A 20,063-nucleotide genomic window follows, 5' to 3' on the forward strand; every position below is an offset into this window, starting at 1 on the left:
TGTCAAGCACATTTGTACATTTGTTGCCCTTAATTTCAAAAGATTTGCTTTCAACTTGAGCCCTTGGTAGCTCCTCATTTATTTCCCCCCCTCCCTGCATCCCCTCCCTCATGAACCCTTGATAATTTATAAATAATTATTATTTTTCATATCTTATATTGTCCGACGTGTCCCTTCACCTACTTTCATGTTGTCCGTCCCCCAGGGAGGAGGTTATATGTAGATCCTTGTAATCAGTTCCCCCTTTCTATCCCTCCTTCCCTCCACCTTCCCAGTATCACCACTCTCACCACTGGTCCTGAAGGGATCATCTACCCTGGATTCCCTGTGTTTCCAGTTCCTATCTGTACCAGTGTACAATCCCTGGTGTATCCTGGATTTGTAAGGTAGAATTGGGATCATGGAGGTTGAGGGGGAGGAAGCATTTAGGAACTAGAGGAAAGTTGGATGTTTCATCGTTGCAACACTGTACCCTGACTGGCTCGTCTCTTCCCTACCCTTCTGTACGGGGATGTCCAGTTGCCTACAGATGGGCTCTGGGTCCCCAGTCTGCACTCCCCCTCATTCACAATGATATGATTTTTGTTCTTTGATGCCAGATACGTGATCCCTTAGACACCTGGTGATCACACAGGCTGGTGTGCTTCTTCCATATGAGCCCCTAGCATTTCTAAGAGGATTGTATTTTCTGCTTTTCCTGAGTCTCTTCCGCTGCTATGTGCTGTTTCCCCTTGCTGTGGTACCCTTTGTCACTATTCATTCGCCTGAACCCTTACCTGCACACCTTCTTCACACCTCACTCTAATGGGAGCATGGCAGACTTGTTCTCTCTCTCTCTTGAGCATGTCCTAAGTAGCATAGATGTGGTTTCTGAGTCCTTTGTAGGTCTAACTCATCCAGGAGGGGGCGCTTCGGAGATTTAACTGGCCTTGCTAGCTCTGGTCGTCGTGGCATGATCGGCTGGCATGGGGAACTGGGTTACTAACATACTCGTTGGAGTTTTTATGCAAATGTCATTCTTCGTGCAGTTTTTTATAGTCTTTATCATCCACCTTTATTATAACCTGAAATACTTTATTATAATCTGAGAAATTCTCGTTAACTGATACGCTAATGAAATTAACACACACACACACACACACACACACACACACCACCTACTTAGATGAGAATAGCAGGTTTATACATCTGAAATTTATGAAAACAAGCATGCATCACAAATACACAGCAAATGCAATAAGCAGGCAGGACCCTGGATTTCTGGAACTTTGCAATGCTGATAAGATTAACAGCTCACCACCCTCCAGGCCAACAGTACGTAGTTTACATCCATCTGCAGCCTTCCTGCAGGTCTATTATACTTCAGAGTACAATATTTCTAAAAATCCGGCTAGTATATATGTTTTGCCAAATAAATATAGTTATGCTGCATATGGGTGTATGAGGCAAAGAAATGGAGGAAGAAATATTTGAAAATGAACCTCAGTCTTTTCTATTTGCCAAGAGAGTGGGTTATAAACAGAAACATTTTTAAAATTTATGAAATGGTTTTCAAATACCTCTCTTTCCTAAGTTGCCTTTAGTCATTGCTGAAAAAGATGATAAAACATTTTGAAAAAGCAGTGCTGGTCCGGCTAATAATGAGAAAAATGGCTCTATACAGCTTTCTGAGGCTGTGTCATTGTTTCAACTGCATAGATAATTTGTTACTCAAGTTTTTCAGAATTTGTGAACATCACTCAAAAAGGTTTTGATCTAAGGTAGAATAGTTAAGGTCAAGAGAGTTAGATGGTTATGCATTTCCTTTTTGCTCTCATCACCTTTTAATATGTTTAAATTCACTTCCTAGTTCATCTGTGTTCTATATAAACTGTGTAATCTCTCTATATACCGATTATAAGCAGAAGCTCCCTTTAAAGGAGACGTGGTGGGGCAGAGTGACATTAAAGCTCTTAGCTGCTAACCTAAAGATTGGCGGTTTAAACCTCCCAGCCTTCCCTTGGGGAAAAGATGAGGCAGTCTGCTTTTTTGATGATTTCTAGCCCTGGAAACCTTCTAAGGTAGTTCTGCTCCGCCCTACACAGTCACTATGTTTGGCAGTGACTTGATAACAGCTGTTTTTGTTTGTTTTTTTTTTGGATAGTCTTTGAAATATAAAAAAGTACTTTAGGTGTTTAAATTTTTTTAATGTTTGAAGAGCCCAATAGTATGGTTTCCTTCTGCCTTTTAGCACACAGCACACCAGTTGATATGCCAAGCAGAGGACAAAATGAAGACCGGGACAGCGGCATTGCTCGATCAGGTACTTTCACCTGCTTTTCCTGCCTACTAGAATAACATCTCTCTGGTGGTGTAGTTCGTAGTGGGAAAGGAGGATGACAGGGGGTCTCGGATCTGCTGGGGTTTCACCGCCATCATCTAAAAGCTTCGCATATTTATGAAGATCGGAGACTTTAATGGATAGCCTCTATGAGTGAATGCACAGCTAATTTGGGTATCCATTTTTTTTCTAATACTCAAACTCACCTGAGACTGGTATACATTGGGAAGTTTCTTTCCAGAAGGGAAGCTTTCTTAAGCCAATTGTTCAGGGAAATTGTTTACTAAAGTATCTCAGGAAAATATATATGGGAGTAAATTCGTCCGTGACTGTGGGAAGGTCAGCCAGTTGGTGTCACCACCCTTTCTTCTGCTCTGGACACTTGATGATCTAGATGTTATCTCAGGTACCCTTTCCTCCTGACTGCACATCCTACGTTTACAGGTACTGCTTTTTACCACCTTCTGTGCCTGATTTTGTCAAAAGCCAAACTAAGAGTCTAGTGGTAGTTTCATTTGGTGACGGATCTATTCGTCTGATGTTTGAGTTTATGGAGTGTAGATCTGAGCAGAGTGGCTGCCTGAGGTGGAATTCAAGGACTCTGAGATGTGTGGCCATGCAGGATGAGCAGGCTGATCAGGCAGCCCCACTCCTCACTCAGGAGAGGAGCACCTGCCAGTCCTCCCCGTGACACATGCCACTGCACCACGTAGGTCACCAGCCGTTGTGCAGGATGCGCTCAGGCTGCGGCTGCCTTTCCTCTTGACCATTCGCTCATTTCTCTTTGTGGCCCTTGCTTCAAACACAGCCCGAAGGGGTCTTTGTGCTCCTCCCAGGCATTGCCAAAGCCATGCACTGTGTGTAAGCCCGCTCCTGCTCTGACTGCTAAATGAAAAGTGCAGTTTGTTATGGAATCTTTCTGCTTGGCTTATATAGGTCACAAAATGTCAACTGTACAGCATTGCATTTATGGTTAGTAACAAATCATTGGTCCCTTTTGGTGTTGATGGTATTTTCGGTAAGGTGGGCAGTGAACCTTTGGTCAGAAATTCACGCCCACTGTTTAGGCTTGAAACCTGCCCTCCCTAGGTTAGTTACCCTGCTGGAATTTGAACTACTGCTGCCGAGCCCCTGGTGTCACAGCCACATGAAAGCCACCACCCAGGAGTGATGGATCATGTTGCTGTGCGGTGCTGTCAAGCCAGGTCTGACTCAGAATGACACTGTCTGTGTACAACAGACTGAAACACGTCCTGGCCCTGTGCCAGCCCCACAGTGGTTGTGTCAGAGCCCAGCGTCACAGCCGCTTGTCGAGCCATCTCACTGAGGGCTCTCCTCTTTTGTGATGACCCTCTTCGGAGCATGTCTTTCCCAGGACCTGCCTCTCCTTGCTTCTAACAAGCATTCCAGCTGGACTTCTTCCAACATAGGTTTGTTTGCTCTTCTGGCAGGCTCTGGTATATTCTGGTATATTCAGTATTCTTCCCCAACATCATCATTCAAATATGTCAGCTCTCCTTTGATCTTCTTATTCAGTTGTCCAGCCTTTGCATGCCTCGGAGGTGCTAGAGTACCTCATGCTCGCTCTAGTAAAGGGCACCTTCACCCTCAAGGTGAGATAGCTTTGCTTTGTAACTCTTTAAACAAGTCTTTAATGCAGATTTGCCCAACCTGATACATCATTTGGTTCCTTGATTGCTGCCTTTGTGGGCATTGATTGTGGATCCGACTAAAATGAAGTCCATGGCAGCGTTGATTTTTTTTCTCTCCTTATCATACTTATTGGTCTAGTTGTGCAGAATGTTGTGCCCCATATGTTGAGGAGTGATCCATTCGTGGAAGCATCGCAGTTGGTATTCCACCACTTTGTAGACAGGGCTTTCCCTCCCAGCGCCTTCAGTGCATTGAGCTGTTTACGCAGCACCATTGGTTGTTGCTCAGATACTGGGGCCTGAAAGAAAAGTCATACTGTTCTTTAGTTGGTGCTGTCAAAAATCTACAAAAAATTGCACCGTAATTATTTAAAATTTAAATGTGGTTATAATTTATGCATTTGCTAGACCTGAGATCCCTGTTTCCTTCCCTTTGTTTTCCTTTTTACAGAGTGCCTTCCTTTTAGGTGAGCAGAAATCGTAGTTAAGAGAGAAATCACAGTCTCCCCCTGCTGGATGTGACTGATAAGAACCTGAAAGTTTAAGTTATTTTGCATGTATGTTTTCAAGTTGCCGCTTCTGGACCCGCTTATTTCAACTTTTCTTTCCCAAAGCCTCACTCAGCAGCCTTTTGATCACACCCTTCCCGTCTCCGGGCTCCTCTGCGTCCTCGTCCAGCAGTTACCAGCGCCGCTGGCTTCGAAGCCAGACAACGAGTTTGGAAAACGGCGTCATTCCAAGGAGGTGAGTTGTGGCTTTACTCTTGGTGAAAATGGTAGTCACGGCGATGAAGTTTGTGGGACACTGAACTCTTGCCCTGCCTTTGTGATTAATGAAAGAAGAGCTCTGTTAGTCTGGGTACTTCAGAGGAACAAATCCACAGAAACTCATGTATGAGAGAGAGTTTTGTATAAAGGTTAAGTGCGCATCAAGAAAACATCCCAACCCAGTGCTGTCCAAGCCCACAGTCCAACATTAACCTATTAACCCATATGTCCACCACCAATCCACAAAGTCCTCCTCCATCTCACAAAACAGACACAGTGATCCCGGTTGCAGGAGGAAAGTCGAGTCAGTGAACATGTAAGCATCTCAGCGCTGGCAGGGTTCTCCACACGGCTGCTCTAGCACCCAGGGCTTCATTGGGGTAGGTGCATGCGGTTTCTCCTTGGGGATGTCTTGCAGGAAGTCAGCCTTTCAAACTGAAGCAGGGAACTGCTAAGGCAGCTGCACCCTGGTCCGACCAAGAGAAAGCAAGAGACCCGAGCACTAGAAAGGCGAGGCTCACCGAGCCATTTATCCCTCTGTCCTTCAATTAACCCCACAAGTGTTTATCGGCCAGGTTGGCACAGTAAACTACCTCAGTGGCAAACAGTTTATTTTACTTTGGAGGGAATCCTTGTGCTGCTCTTCCTGGAACGTGTAAGAGTGTTTTACAGTCTGTGACAGCGCTGGAACCCATTTCTGATAACTTTCAGGATGTAAGTTTAGTACATCTACATCCGGCGACTCTTAGAGAATAGTTTATTTATTTATTAAAATACTTATTTCTTCACACAAATCCATCTTATGTAAGTCTGAATTGAATTCTAAATGCAAATGTATGGATCTTATTTTAATGCTGCTTTTGACATTTCCTGTGGAGGTTTATAAGAAACTGAAACTTTCTTCATGAATTTTCTATAATTCAACATGCATTTTTTTAAAATACATTCTATCACCACCTCCTCAACTTTAAGAAAAAATTAATCTCAAAATTGTCTTCCTCATTAATAATTTGTTTTTTTTTCCTTAATGCTTCATGTGAAAACAGCGTGCGCTTATTTTTTCCCCAGCGCACTTGGTTTCCCTTGGTTTCTGTGTCTGTAGATACTTGCTTTGTAGCATTGTAGCAGTTTTCCTCACGGAGAATATAAACTCTTTGAGGACTTTTAATAGCTGCTTTATGGAAATGTCCAGATGTAGACTTTCATGCCATCATAATTTACTGTCCCTGTGTGCAGGTTGCAGAGTTAATAGCTGTGCAAATCACATAGGGAAGACGTCAATCTCCCACCTCAGGTCCCCTCCCCGTCTCTCTTGGCCATGATACTGCTGCCACAGACACCAATCTGAGCGCAGGTCTCCAACCTGTCTTCCATAGTGTCCCATGGTACCCTAGGCAGCCCCAGGCGTGCACACGTGTGCCTGGCCACCTGCCAATTCCTTTGTGTCTGAGCTGTATGCCATGCCCATGGGCCTGAGCTTGCCCCTGCCGCTCTGCTGCCTATAATTCCTACTTCTCCTGTCCATGCTCCATCGAGCTGCACTTACATACATGTTCAAAGATGAAATTACGAAACACTTCACGATGGCAGGCAACCGTGGAACTTTTGTCCAGGATGCGCAGGTGGTCTGCCCAGGAAGCCAGCCAGCTCCAGCGTAGCACTGATCAATTAGCACTGCGCAGGCAAGCGCACCAAGAACTCTCAACTGCTCTGTCCTTTTGAAGATTATTTAAAGGACGTGGCAGTCGGGCTGACCCTTTGGCAGATGGGTGGATGTGAAAATTAGTTCCTTATTCTGGAAACCTGAGAACACTGGTTACAAAAAATGTGATTGCCTCTGGCTTTGAGAGAAAGCTTGCAGCAATCAAAATACTGTCTTCCTATGAAGGTTCTAGCCTGTAGTCAGGGGTCATATTAAAAAGCCTACGTAGCGGGGTCCCCACCAGCCCCCACGCCTTCAGCCCCTGCTGTGTCAGCTGTGACACTTGGTTACTGGACAGTGAGTAGCGCTCTGTCATGTGCAAGCTGGTGCTGTGGTGACAGGGAAACCCCAATCCAAATCTGTTGTCATCTCATGTGTGTGCATCACAGAGTAGAAGTGAGGTCTATTTGGTTTTATAGCCTGGGATCCTTACAGAAGGAGACCTGGTAGTACAGTGGGTTAAGCCAGTTGGAATTACTAGGTTGGCAGTTCAAAACCACTAGCCACTCTACCACTGTACTATTTGTTCCTGTAAAGATTTAGAGTCTCAGAAATTCTAAGGCGTTTGTGTCTGTAATATATTCAACTGTGTCCTATAGGGCCCTGATAAGTGGAAATTGACTCAGTGGCAGTGGCTAATCTCTTCAGCAGCAATTTGCTGGGACTTTCTTCCGTGGGGCTGTGGGGTGGGTTCAGATTGCCAGTCTTTCAGTTGGTAGCTGATCATAAGCCATCCGTGCCACCCAGGCACCTCAGTGTAAGCAGACTGCAGATTTCATCACCTAGCGAAGGTATTGAAATGCAGCAAAAGAAAGGGGATGTACAGTGGCTCAGAAAGGCTTTTAAATTAAAGTATGCTATTGAATTGAGCATAACAAGTTGCTTGCGGCATGTATGTCTTTTGGCCTGCAAAAACAACAGTTTCCTGTGGACCCACTATGTAATACATGTTAGGTGCTATTGAGGCGGTCCTGACTCATAGCAGCTGCATGCACAACAGAACAAACACTGCCCGGTCCTACGCCATCCTCACAGTTGCTATGCGTGAGCCCATTGTGCAAGTCGCTGTGTCAATCCATCTCATCAAGGGCCTTCCGTCTTTTCTCTGCCTTTCTGCTTTCCCACGCATGATGTCCTCCTCCAGGGACTGGTCTCCCCTGACATGTGACCTAAGAGTGTGAGAGATACCTGCACCTTCTTAGCTCCTAGGGAGCATTCTGTCTGTAAGACATAGCTACAGACATAACTGACTGTAAAACATAACTACAGTTTCGTAACCACTATACCACCAGGGCTCCTCAAGCTAAAACACTTCTAGCATAAGTTAAAAGTTGTCATAAGCAGCTATTGGACTGAGTAGTGGTGATATTGATGATCGCTATCCCTGAATAATTAGTTTTTACTATGCTTATGATCTCAAAATGTACTCATAATACATATTTATTCCTAGATATCAGCAAAATTCTAGTTGATTGCTTCATAAGGAAACACGGTAAATACATAGCTGTGGTCCTCCCACACTCAAATATGAATACCGGTCAGCTAATCTGATTGCTCTCAGCTACTTCTTATCAGTGCATCAACTGGCACAATGCTTCTGATGTCATGAGCATGATTCGACATGGGGTGAGAGTCCCTGGTGGCTTCCGGTGCCCAAGAAAGTACAGGGCCTAAACTTATACCCACCCTCACCCCAAAAAGTCAGCTCACTGCCATCGAGTCATTTCAACTCATAGTGACCCTTAGGGTAGGGTAAAACCACTCCTATGGATTTCTAAGACTGAAGCTCTTTACGGGAGTAGAAAGCCTTGTCTTTCTCTCAGAGAGGACTGTTGGTTACAAACTTCTGACTCTGCCTTTAAGCATCCCAGCTTGTCTTCACTACACCACCAGGGCTGATGAAGCGAAAAGAAACCCCGAGTTCTCCCTTTAGCACTGTCACTATGAACCTTTCCATTGCCAAGGCAAGTTGCTGAACGCCTCAGTATGCACATGTGTGGCATGGTCTGTGCATCTTACCTGTGACTGGTGGTGAAGATATGATGAAGTATTGGGGATAGTGCTTTTCTCAACATTCAAAAGCATCCTTTTACTGTGTTGATAATTTAAGATATGTAGTTACACCGTAAAACTTTATCCAGTTTGCATACTACCCAAGACTACATAGGGAAGCTCAGTTACTTTAGATTTTGCTAGAGAGATCCAGCACAGTAAGAGCTTGCAAACCCGTTGTCGCTCTCTCCGTTTTCAGTACAGTAGGTGGCACTCTCTCCTGTGTTTCAGGTTCCAACTAACAGAGACAGACAGACAGAAACAGACAGGAGAGAGAGTGTGTATTTTTTAAAGAGTTGAGGCGAAGATGTGTAAAGGTATGTGTAGGGTTCAGTGTTTTGACAATTTGATTATTGAAATCCAGGTTGGCCTGATAAGGGATGGGCTAAAACAGTTATTTTAGTTTTGCAAAACGAGGGAGAAGGAAGATGCCAGGCAGGGTCGGAAGGTTTGCAAAGAAGGGACTGGCTAGTGTAATCTCAACTTGTAAGAATTTTTATATGGAAACAAACTCGTGCAAGAAAACAGGGCCAAGGTTATAGTTTGGGTATTTGCAACTGAGACTAGTAAGAGAGAGAGAGCGAGAGAGCGAGCGAGAGAGCGAGAGAGCGAGAAACAGATGATTAGAGTATAGGGACTTCTAAAAAAAAACAAACCCAACAACTGGTAGTTTATTGTAATGTGCTGTTTTTTTTTTTTTTACAGCTGTCCCTGCTATGTCTTTTGCTTTGTGGTGTCTTCTTAGATAATCCAATTCTTTCATGTTAGTTAGTTGCTTTGTGGCAGCTCTGCCAGCTTTTCAGAGTAGTTAAATCAGGGAGGGAGATAACCCTTGTGGTTAGGCTGTATTTGTGATGCTTACTCATTCTACCTACATGACAATTGGACATGGACTAAAGAAGACAGCGAAGAATCGATGCATTTGAATGATGCTGCTGGTGAAATATTGAAAGTACCGTGGACTCCCAGAAGAACAAACAGATTTGTCTTAGAAGAAGCGCAAGCAGAGTGCTCCTTAGAGGCAAGGCTGGTGAGACTGTGGCCTCCATACTTGAACATGTCAGGAGAGAGCCATCCTTGGAGAAGGACACCGTGCTTGGTAAAATCGAGGGGCAGCGAAAAGAGGAAGGCGCTCAAGCAGGTGGCTTGACCCTGTGGCTGCACCAGTGGGCTCCTCCAGCATAGCAGCAGTTGCGAGGACGGCACAGGCCCGGGCGGCGTTTTCTGCTCTCGTCCACGTGTCACTATGAGTTGGAACACACTCAGCAGCACCTAACAACAACAACAACCTCTTAAGACCAGTTGAATTTATGTATATATTTGCATGTATATTCAGAAATGTTGGCTTCCTTGCCTTCTTGCCATTTAAGCAGGCTCTTGTGAAAGAGTTGCAAATGTTTTGGAGAATCGGACTGTAAAACAGAAGATCTTTTCCCTTGCAGGACTTCCTGTGGAGCCTAACCACGGGGCTGACTGAGGAGCAACTTCAGCCAGTAGTTTAATATTAATCCTGGGAAAGTAACCCTTGGCATTTAGACTCGCGATCTTAGCGGCATGTAGCCTAACAGGGTCTCTCCGGGAAGAAACTGCCACATTAGGATCGTTTCTCCTCTGGTGCATGGTGTCGTCTATTGGTATCTCTCAACTGAAAAAAGGGGCAAGCAGCGGTTTCCCACCTCTCTCTACCACTAATCTGCCAGTGAGATATTCCCAGGGGGGAAGAGTGCGAGTCTGAACAAGGAGATATTGCCATGTGTATTTCTGTGCCTGTTGGAATGAAGCTGGGTGACAAACTGATGTTCTTCTTTTTCGTGACAGGATTATAGAATGGAATGAATCAGAGGCAAAAGTAGAAAAGGCCTTAAGACCAAGGTTTCTCCATCAGCTTTCTGCATATTGCCCCTTGGCACGACCGTTTCCTTTCATTGTACTCCAGTGAAGCATGACACCTTTCCACATTTCTCTCTCTTCCAGGTCAACTGATGAGACGTTCAGCCTGGCCGACGAAACTTGTAGTTCCAATCCAGCCATAGTTCGGAGGAAGAAAATTGCCATAAGCATCATCTTTTCCCTGTGTGAGCAAGAAGAAGCCCAACGGAATTTCCAGGACTTCTTTTTTTCGCATTTCCCCCTGTTTGAGTCTCACATGAACAGGCTGAAGAGTGCTATTGAGAAGGTAATAAGACTGCAATCCAGGATCCAAACGGAGGCGTAACGTGCCATGCTCGGGCTTGTACCGAAGGGAGAGGCTATGTGCTTAAGCATCAGGTCACTTTCCTGGAGACGCTCCATCAGGCACGGCACTGATACACCCGTAGGCTCGCTGGTGTTAGATATCAGATCCTGGATTGCCCTTTGGAAAGAAAATGACCATTTTCTGATGACTTAAGTCATTATTAGCTTGAGTGCTTTTAATTGGCCGTAATTGACCACTGCCTTTTATTCATCAGACCCCAAAGCTAAGTGATCAGAGGAATGTCTTCTCAGTAATTTGGCTTGTTTTCTCTTCAATGAAGGCCATGATTACCTGTAGGAAAATAGCAGAATCCAGTCACCGAGTTCAGTTCTATGTCAGCCGTCTGATGGAAGCTCTGGGAGAATTCAGGTAAATTGGTAAAGCTTGGCAGATGCGTGAAGGGACATACACAAGCAAGTCATTGCAGCAGCTTTGGAGCTAGGGGGACACAGGAAGAGGGACTGGGCAGACCTGGGGAGGCTGGCAGTCATTAGTCACTTTCCTTTAGGATGGAACCTGTGACCGTATAGCACAAATAATAATAATAATAATAATGAACACGACCGTGGGTTTTGGGATGGGTTATCTATCTTCAGTACTGTCTTGCTATTCTTGGTATTGATGAATGTGGATAAACAATGTTCATGCGTCTCTAAAGAGTTCTCACATTCGAGACATGTGGAAACTGGATGTGGGAATGAGTTCAGAGGGGCTTGTGGAACGCACAGACAAAGGGGAGAGTGTGTGTGTCAGAGACAAATATTCCCCTTAGCCAGGGCAATCCTGCTTTATACTTGTCCTGAGATCATCTCATTAGTACGCCCTTTCACTCTCAAAAGTGCCCTGCTTTGGACACCAAATTATGTGCTCACCATACTGTGTCACCGTAGTTTAGATACACTTGTTCTTGTGAACACTGGTTTCCGGGGGGTCTTGCTCGTAGCTTATGGGGGAGAAAGGAGATCTGCTCAGGGTAGCAGGTGGGCTCCTCTTCCAACATGCTGAACTGAGATTGTGCTGCCATTTCCTAGAACCAATTTCTCAAAGGGCTTCGGCATCCCATTCCAAAGCATCATAAGCTAGAGTCAAATGGTTACTCCTTAGCCAAGAGACTTCCGGGGGGCAAGGGGGTGGGAAACAGCGGTTCTTAGAATACTAGACCATTAAACAAAACAGAAACATATCACTGAATGAGGCGGAGCGCTGCGTTGAGACCCAAAGCCCATCTGTTGACAATTGGACATACCCTTACAAAAGGGTCACAGGGAAGAGATGAGTCAGTCGGTCAGGGTGCAGTATAGCACCTATGAAACATATAGCTGCCCTCCAGTTACTTAATGCTTCCTCCTCCTCCACTATTATGATCCCAGTTCTACCTTACAAACCCGGCTAGACCAGAGCATCAACACTGGCACAGATAAGAGCTGGAAACAAAGAGAATCCAGGACAGATAAACCCCTCAGGACCAATAAGGAGAGGAATGATACCAGGAAGGGAAGGGGAAGGTGAGGGGTGGGGGGACAGGGGGAACCAATCACAATGATGTACATGTAACCCCCTCCCACAGGGCAGACAACAGAAAAGTGGGTGAAGGGAGACCGGTCAGTGTAAGACATGACAAAATAATAATTTATAACTTATCAAAGGTTGGTGAGGGAGAATTGAGCTGATACCACAGGCTCAAGTAGGAAGAAAATGTTTTGAGAATGATGATGGCAACAAATGTACAAATGTGCTTGACACCATGTATGGATTGTGATAAGAGCTGTACGAGCCACCAGTAAAATGATTTTAAAGGGAAACAAAGAATGCTAGAACATTGTGCAATGCTGAAGCTATGTGTGGCGGTGAGCTCTGTAATGCTGCTCACAACAAATTCCCAGCATTTTGGTTTGGTGTCAAATACTCAGGTGTTCCGAGTGCATTTGCCATCACCTGGTGACTGTCATTTCTTCCATCAGATGTTTGAGAAATACTGTGAGGTTGTGTTGCTGAGGGCTGTCTGATCATCAGTAAACCTTACCAAAGTGTCGTGGACAGGGCTGGGTTTGTGCTTTTGAGTCTAGCTTCTCTCTAGTCTGATGAAAATATCAAATTTTGTTTTGAGAATGATGATGGCAACAAATGTACAAATGTGCTTGACACAGTGGATGGATGGATGGATTCTGGTAAGAGTTGTACGAGCCCCTAATAAAATGATTTGAAGAGGGGAAAAAAAAGAAAATACCAAATTTTACAATTTAGAAATTGGAAACTGCAGAACCAGGAGGCCTTGCTGTATATCCAGACATGCCTTATTCTCATTGTAACACTTAAGAGAGAGTTAAATCTTGGCAAATGAACCCCAGTCCCATTAGCCATACCTTGATTTTTCAACTTAACTCAGCAAATGCTCTGTATTTTCTAAAATGAATTTAAAAAAATCATTTTATTGGGGGTTCATAACTCTTACCACAATCCATACATACATCAATTGTATAAAGCACATTTGTACATTCGTTACCCTTATCATTCTCAAAACATTTGCTCTCCACCTAAGCCCCTGGCATTAGCACCTCATTTCCCCCCCTTCCCCCTCCTCTCCACTCCTCCCCTTTCCTCATGAATCAGCTCCTCATTTTCCCCCCTTCCCCCTCCTCCCCCTTCCTCATGAACCCTTGACAATTTATAAATTATTGTTTTGTCATATCTTACACTCTCCAACGTCTCCTTTCACCCACTTTTCTGTTGTCAGTCCCCTAGGGAGGAGGTTATACGTAGATCTCTGTAATTGGTTCCCCCTTTCTACTCCACCTTCCCTTCACCCTCCCAGTATCACCACTCTCACCACTGGTCCTGAAGGGATCATCCACCCTGGATTCCCTGTGTTTCCAGTTCCTATCTGTACCAGTGTACATCCTCTGGTCTAGCCAGATTTGTTAGGTAGAATTGGGATCATGATAGTGGTGGGGGGAGGGGGAAGGGAAAGAAGCATTTAGGTAGTAGAGGAAAGTTGTATGTTTCATTATTGCTACACTGCACCCTAACTGACTCTTCTCCCTGCAACCCTTCCGTAAGGGGGAGTCCAGTTGCCTACAGATGGGCTTTGGGTCTCCACTCCTCACTTCCCCTCATTCACAATGATGCGATTTTTCTGATACTAGATACCTCATCCCTTTGACACCTCGTGGTCACGCAGGCTGGTGTGCTTCTTCCCTGTGGGCTTTGTTGCTTCTCAGCTAGATGGCCGTTTGTTTACCTTCAAGCCTTTAAGACCCTAGCCGCTTTATCTTTTGATAGCTGGACACCATCAGCTTTCTTTACCACATTTGCTTATGCACCCAAAATGGAATTCTTTCACACATGTATTTACAACAACAAGTCAGGATATGTCTCATCCATCTTGAAGTAGTAGTGTTGGATTTTCAGAGACTCAGTGCCTCTTACCCCGTGGAGGTCCTAAACTAACAGCCTGCTCTCTGGAACAATGCGCATTAGTCATGTACTTTGCAGTAGAGCCCTCTCTTTACCAGTCATTGAGTGACCTGCATTCTTAACCTGACCTCGTCATTAAGTATTTATGTCTTGCTCAAGTAACTTCATCTTGCTAGGCCTCAGGGTTGTTTTTTTTCTTCTCTTTTTTTTGAGGCCTCAGTTTCTTAATCTGCCAAGTGACAGAACTGGACTAGTCAGTGTCTCTGTTTGCTTACAGCTAGCTTTATGCTGTATAGTGACGAGAACTGATTGTGTAGTTTTTGGGGTTTTTTTTTTAATCTAAAAGGAATTCAGTGTTTTGACTCAGAGATCTAAAGTGTTAACTAGGGATTAGGAGACTTGAGTTGCCTCTAGTTATATTTTCAGTGCAGTAAAAATTTACCCCTCTCCATGTTCACTATAAAAATGGGTATAAAATCCAATAAAAGGCATTGGAAAACATTGTTATTGAAGTATTTTATCTCAGAGGTTGGCATACTTTTTAAATTAATACGCCTTCTTAGGGTTTGCAGGGCCTGTTGTCATTGTGGTGAGAAAACATCTTTAGGCAACAGACGTGTACCTGAATAAGCTAGGCATGTTCCAATAAAACTTTATTTAAAAAGTAGGTAGAAATCAGATTTGTCCTGCAGGTGGTGGATTATGGATTCATTTTATGTACTACTTCAATTAGGCACTACAGAGATCCAGATTTTTTTATTCCATCTGTATTCTTTTAAGCACGGGTCTTCCAGGAGAATAATTGTGACAATTTTGTGTACCCCTTCTCCTCCTGTACAGAGGGACTATCTGCAACCTCTATTCTGTTCCAAGGATAGCAGAGCCCATATGGCTTACCATGATGTCCAGCACGTTGGAAAAAAACCAGCTCTGCCAACGCTTCCTTAAGGAGTTTACTCTTCTGATAGAACAGATCAACAAAAACCAGTAAGTTGCAACTCTCTCTGGGGACTAGGGTTGGGGTGGAGGCAAAGTCCATGGGCAATGCATGTGCACTCACGTGGTTGTGTTTTCTCTCGTTTTGTTTTTTTTTTAACCAAGGTTTTTTGCTGCCTTACTGACTGCAGTGTTAACCTACCATCTGGCCTGGGTACCAACTGTCATGCCTGTTGACCACCCGCCCATTAAAGCCTTCTCAGAAAAACGCACCTCTCAGTCAGTGAACATGCTGGCCAAAACACACCCATACAATCCTCTCTGGGCACAACTGGGTTTGTACCTCATTTGATTATTCTGAGGGTTTATTGGCTGGACAAGGAAAAGGGTTAGAAGTTAGAGTTTGTACTGGCTATCCAGGGTTGTCACTGGGCATGCAAAGAAGGAGGCCGGCCTGTGCATTCCAGTTGTAAAGTGACTACCCACCTCCTCCTGCCCCCTTCCCCGCTCTGCTCCACCCCCCAGAAGCTCTGCTATACTTGTTTAAAGTCCTAAAAGTAAACTGTTCTGCACACATATGTGGCGGTTATTAAGACCAGAGTGGAGTCTCTCAGTCTCAGCACCAGTGATGGCTCGGGCCACGTAACGCTTTCTTGGAAGTGCACGGGCATGGGTAGCAGTCTTGTGCATGACAGGACGTTTAGCAGCATCCTTGGCCTCTGATCACTAGATGCTGTTAGATATAAATCGCCCCACTCCACTCATTTCAAAAAGTGTCTCCAGACACTGCCACATGTCCCCAGGAGAGCAACATTGTCCCTTTGTTGAGAGTTGAGAACCACTCCTGGAGAGAACAGGCTGGACAAAAGAAAGCGAAACAACAACGGCACCGTTTTTCGAATACTCAAGTCAGAAGTCCCATCTTTCTCCATGTGGCTCACTTGTAGTTAGCATGGATTTTCTCTGCGCTTTGTACTCAAGCATTCACACGTGGCATCCAATGCATTGCTCTGGTTGGTTCTAGAGTTGGGGACTTGTGGGACCAGAACTGACTGCATATTTTGGTTTCTGGGCAAGAGTGATGTCCCTGTTCTCATTCATGAAACATTTAGAACAATAAAGCACACACATTTTCTCTGTTTTACACTCCATGCTAGGTGCCAAGGATACTAAGTTGAGTGGCATGTGTTGCTGAACCTCAACACAATGAGCACGAGCAAGTTACTTATCTTTTTGTACCTTAATTTCTTCACCTGTGAAAGAATTGCCACGAGGCTCAATTAACCGTATATACTTGAGTATAAGCCAACCCAAATATCAGCATTTAAGAAGTGGAAGAAAGTTGTATGTTCCATTGTTGCTACAGTGCACCCTGACCGGCTCGTCTCCTTCCCATGCCCCTTCTGTAAAGGGATGTCCAGTTGTCCACAAATGGCCTTTGGGTCCCCACTCTGCACTCCCCTTCATTCACCATGTGATTTTTGTTCCTTGATGCTTGATATCTGATTCCTTCCACACCTCATGATCACACAGGCTGGTGTGCTTCTTCCATAGTGGGCTTTGTTGCTCCTGAGCTAGATGGCCACTTTTACCTTCAAGCCTTTAAGACTCCAGATACTGTATCTTTTGATAGCCAGGCACCATCAGCTTTCTTCACCACACTTGCTTATGCCCCCATTTGTCCTCAGCAATTGTATTTGGGAAGGCAAGCACACAATGATATGATTTTTCCTTCTTTGATTTTGATAAACTGAGTTTTTCAGCACATTTTTGATGCAGTTTTGTTATATGCTTGGGCCCATTGTTGCAGCCAGTGTCAATCCATCTCATTAAAGGTCTTCTTATTTTTTGCTGATACATATATGTGTATGTACACATAGATAATATTTCTCACACACACCATTATTCATAGTCATTGATGCTTTTTTAAAATTCATTGCCCAGTTTTAGCATATGGAAGACTATGAGGTGATTGAAAATACCATGGGTCTCAGGCATACCTTAGTCCTCAGACTGACACCTTAGCTTTGTAGCACATTAAAGAGGTCCTTGGTGGCAGATTTGTGCAATACCATCCATTGTGAACTTTCTTCTTTGTTGTTTCCGTGGGTATTGATTGTGGATGCAAGTAAAACGACTGTCTTGACAGCTCCAGTGTTTTCTCGTTTATCATGCTGTTACTTATTGACCCAAATGTGAGGATTTTTAGTTCTTATTTCCTGTCTTTTAAGTGATCTTTTGCTTTCTTTATGATGTTTTTTATGTCACCACACAATTCATTTGATCTGTAGTCATTAGTGTTCTTTACATTAAATCTATTCTTAAGATGGTCTCCAAATGCAAGTGGGATATACTCCAGGCCATACTTTGGTTCTTGCAGGCTTGTTTTAGTTTTATGTGTCTTCAATTTGAATTTGCATATGAGCCATCGGCAGTTTGTTCCACAGTCAGCCCCTGACCTTGTTGTGACTAATGATACTGAGTTTCTCTATTGTCTCCTTCCACAGATGTAGTCTTTTCTTTAAGTTAGTTTTATTGAGCTATAATTAACATATGATACAATTTAGTAATTCAGTCATATTAAGAAAGGTACAGTCTTCACCACAATCAACTTTGGAATATTTTCCTCTTCCTTATACTTATACGTGTTGAAAATGTAGTCAGGTTTTCTCCTGTGTGTTATATCTGGTGAGGTCCGCTTACGGTGTTGTAAAAAAAAGGTATTTGCAGTGAAGGGGTATTTGATCCTGCATAATTCTCTCATGCGGATTGGTCACCAGTTTCATTTCTGTCACCACGATCCTGTTTCCCAACTACTGATCCTTCTTTTGCATGCTAATCAGTAGTTATCAGTGCATGTTGATTATATGTTTGGTCAATTTCAAGTTGGTAGAAATCCTCAGTTTCTTTCTCTTTAGCATTAATGAGTGGTGCATAAATTTGAATAATAATCATGTCCACTAGTCTTCCAACAGAAAAAAATCACTGTTAACTAGCTAATGCTGACTCACAGAGATCCTGTTGGACAGAGTAGAACTGCCTCTGGGATTTTTGAGACTGTAATTCAGTTTATACATACATGGGTTTATTCCTAACAAAACTTTAGTGGAGTGAAATTTCTTTCCCTTTTTTTTTCATTTTCCTAAATTATTTTTTATTTATAATTTTTTTAGTTAAATTACCATTTTCATTGTGGCAAAAATAGACACAACAAAACATTCTGTAATTCAACAACTTCTACATGAAATATTCATTGCAATGATTATACTCTTCATGTTGTACAACCATTTTTTTAATATCCTTTTCCAAGTTAACATACCGTATAGACGTGAGTTTTTCAACACATTTTTAATGCAGTTTTTGTGGTAAAAGTAGGTGCCTCGGCAGATATATGGGTTGCCTTATACTCGAGTATATATGGTAAATTCAATGCCTCCTCAGCAAAAACTTTTCCTCCTTCACTCATGGTAGTCATCAGTCGTTTGGTTTTTCTCTCTTTTTTTCTTTATATAGTATTCACATCATACACTTCACAGCCAGTACAAGTCTATGTCAGCACACAAATGCCTTGCTTGGGTAAGGAGCCCTGAGCTTTTAAACACAAAGGTCAGTGGTTTGAATTCAGCAGCTGCTCCCTAGAAGAAAGATGAGACTGTCTACTTCTATAAAGATTCAGGGTTCCTGAAACCCAAGGGGTAGTTCTACCCTATCTTATAGGGTTACTATGAGTAGGAATTGCCTTCATGGCAGAAAGTTTGGAGTTTTAGTGTGCAGGATATTGATCTTTATGCATACTGTTTCATCTTTGACAAATTCTACTTTCCCTAAATTTATGGTTTGTAGATTTAGTGTTCCATTACTGAGGGGTGTTTGCAGATTTTCTTTGCATTTTGAATCATTCCCATCAGTAAATGAAGGTCCTGAAAGCTTTGCTCCATCCACATTGTTGAGGTCGGCTGGACTTTGAGGAGGCGGCTCTTCTACTCTTGTATTTTGAGTACCGTCCAACATACAGGTCTCATCTTTCTTTGCTATGAATAACATTTTTACTGGTCAATTTTTTCAGTAGAGGTGTGTGTTGAATTAAATAGTCTATGGACATTAAAGATGGACTAAATTCAGCCAATCAATAATATGTTCAGGAAAAAATTCTGAACATGCATCTCTCTCTCTCTCTAGGTCATATAATTCTTCCCCAGGAGGACATAGCATTGTTCTTGTTAGGAAACAGTACCGTTAAGTGTTAAGTGTTACCGTTAAGTGTTTCATTCTGGTGCAGCACCTATTTAAAAACCATGCAAAGTAAGCATTGTGCATTTAATTAAATGTATTTCTAATTAGACATGCTTCACATATGAAATCAAACTAATTGAGAACCATAAATTCCCTATGTGCCGCCTAACAAAGAAATTCCCTTTCTGTGGTTCACAGTGGTCACTTTCCAGAAGAGCACATGCTTTATTGAAATCCTCCAGTCCTCCCTTGCCCCAAATCCTACCTAGCAGGTGCCTGGCTGTGGGCCAGCGTAGTGTAAGGACAGGAGAAGGCAGGTGAAAGCTCTGTAAAGCCCATTGTGACTGATGGTTGGCTTTCCATTATCAGTAAATCACGCAGCTTCAATAATTTGATGGGGGGGGGTACTCGCTTCTAGTTATTGTTATTTTTACCCATTTGTCAAGTCACAGAAGGGAAAATGTTAAATGTGTATAGTAATTCAAGTTTAGTTTTTAACCCGGGTTCCTAAATATTCTTTCTTGAGTAAAGTTACTTCAATGCTTTATCTGAGAGCTTGCCAGCACATGCCACTGGTGCGGCTGCTCCTGTGTAGCTTCTTGCCATTCATAGGGAAGAGGCAAGAGACTGGAAACAGGGACCCTGCTCACGCTGTCCCTGAGCTGTTGCTCAGGAGCTTCACAGTCTTGGCCTCTAACACCTGCACTCTTCCATGTAATGATTTTTCAAAATGGGGTTATGAGCTCTTTTA

General features: G+C 43.5%; 1 protein-coding gene across 2 annotated transcripts in view; it reads left to right on the forward strand.

Moving 5' to 3' along the window:
• FNIP2 (folliculin interacting protein 2) overlaps window positions 1-20,063 on the forward strand; it is a 152,344-nt gene that overhangs the window by 92,936 nt on the left and 39,345 nt on the right. For both annotated transcript variants that reach the window (XM_075543641.1, XM_075543642.1), the window contains 6 exons: window positions 2,231-2,302; window positions 4,587-4,716; window positions 10,468-10,669; window positions 11,010-11,098; window positions 14,984-15,130; window positions 15,245-15,414. In XM_075543641.1, coding sequence (XP_075399756.1) covers window positions 2,231-2,302; window positions 4,587-4,716; window positions 10,468-10,669; window positions 11,010-11,098; window positions 14,984-15,130; window positions 15,245-15,414 — 810 coding nt within the window. The remainder of the gene's footprint in view (window positions 1-2,230; window positions 2,303-4,586; window positions 4,717-10,467; window positions 10,670-11,009; window positions 11,099-14,983; window positions 15,131-15,244; window positions 15,415-20,063) is intronic.

The sequence above is a fragment of the Tenrec ecaudatus genome, chromosome 3, assembly GCF_050624435.1.
Source record: "Tenrec ecaudatus isolate mTenEca1 chromosome 3, mTenEca1.hap1, whole genome shotgun sequence".
In the NCBI taxonomy this organism is placed as follows: Eukaryota; Metazoa; Chordata; class Mammalia; order Afrosoricida; family Tenrecidae; genus Tenrec; species Tenrec ecaudatus.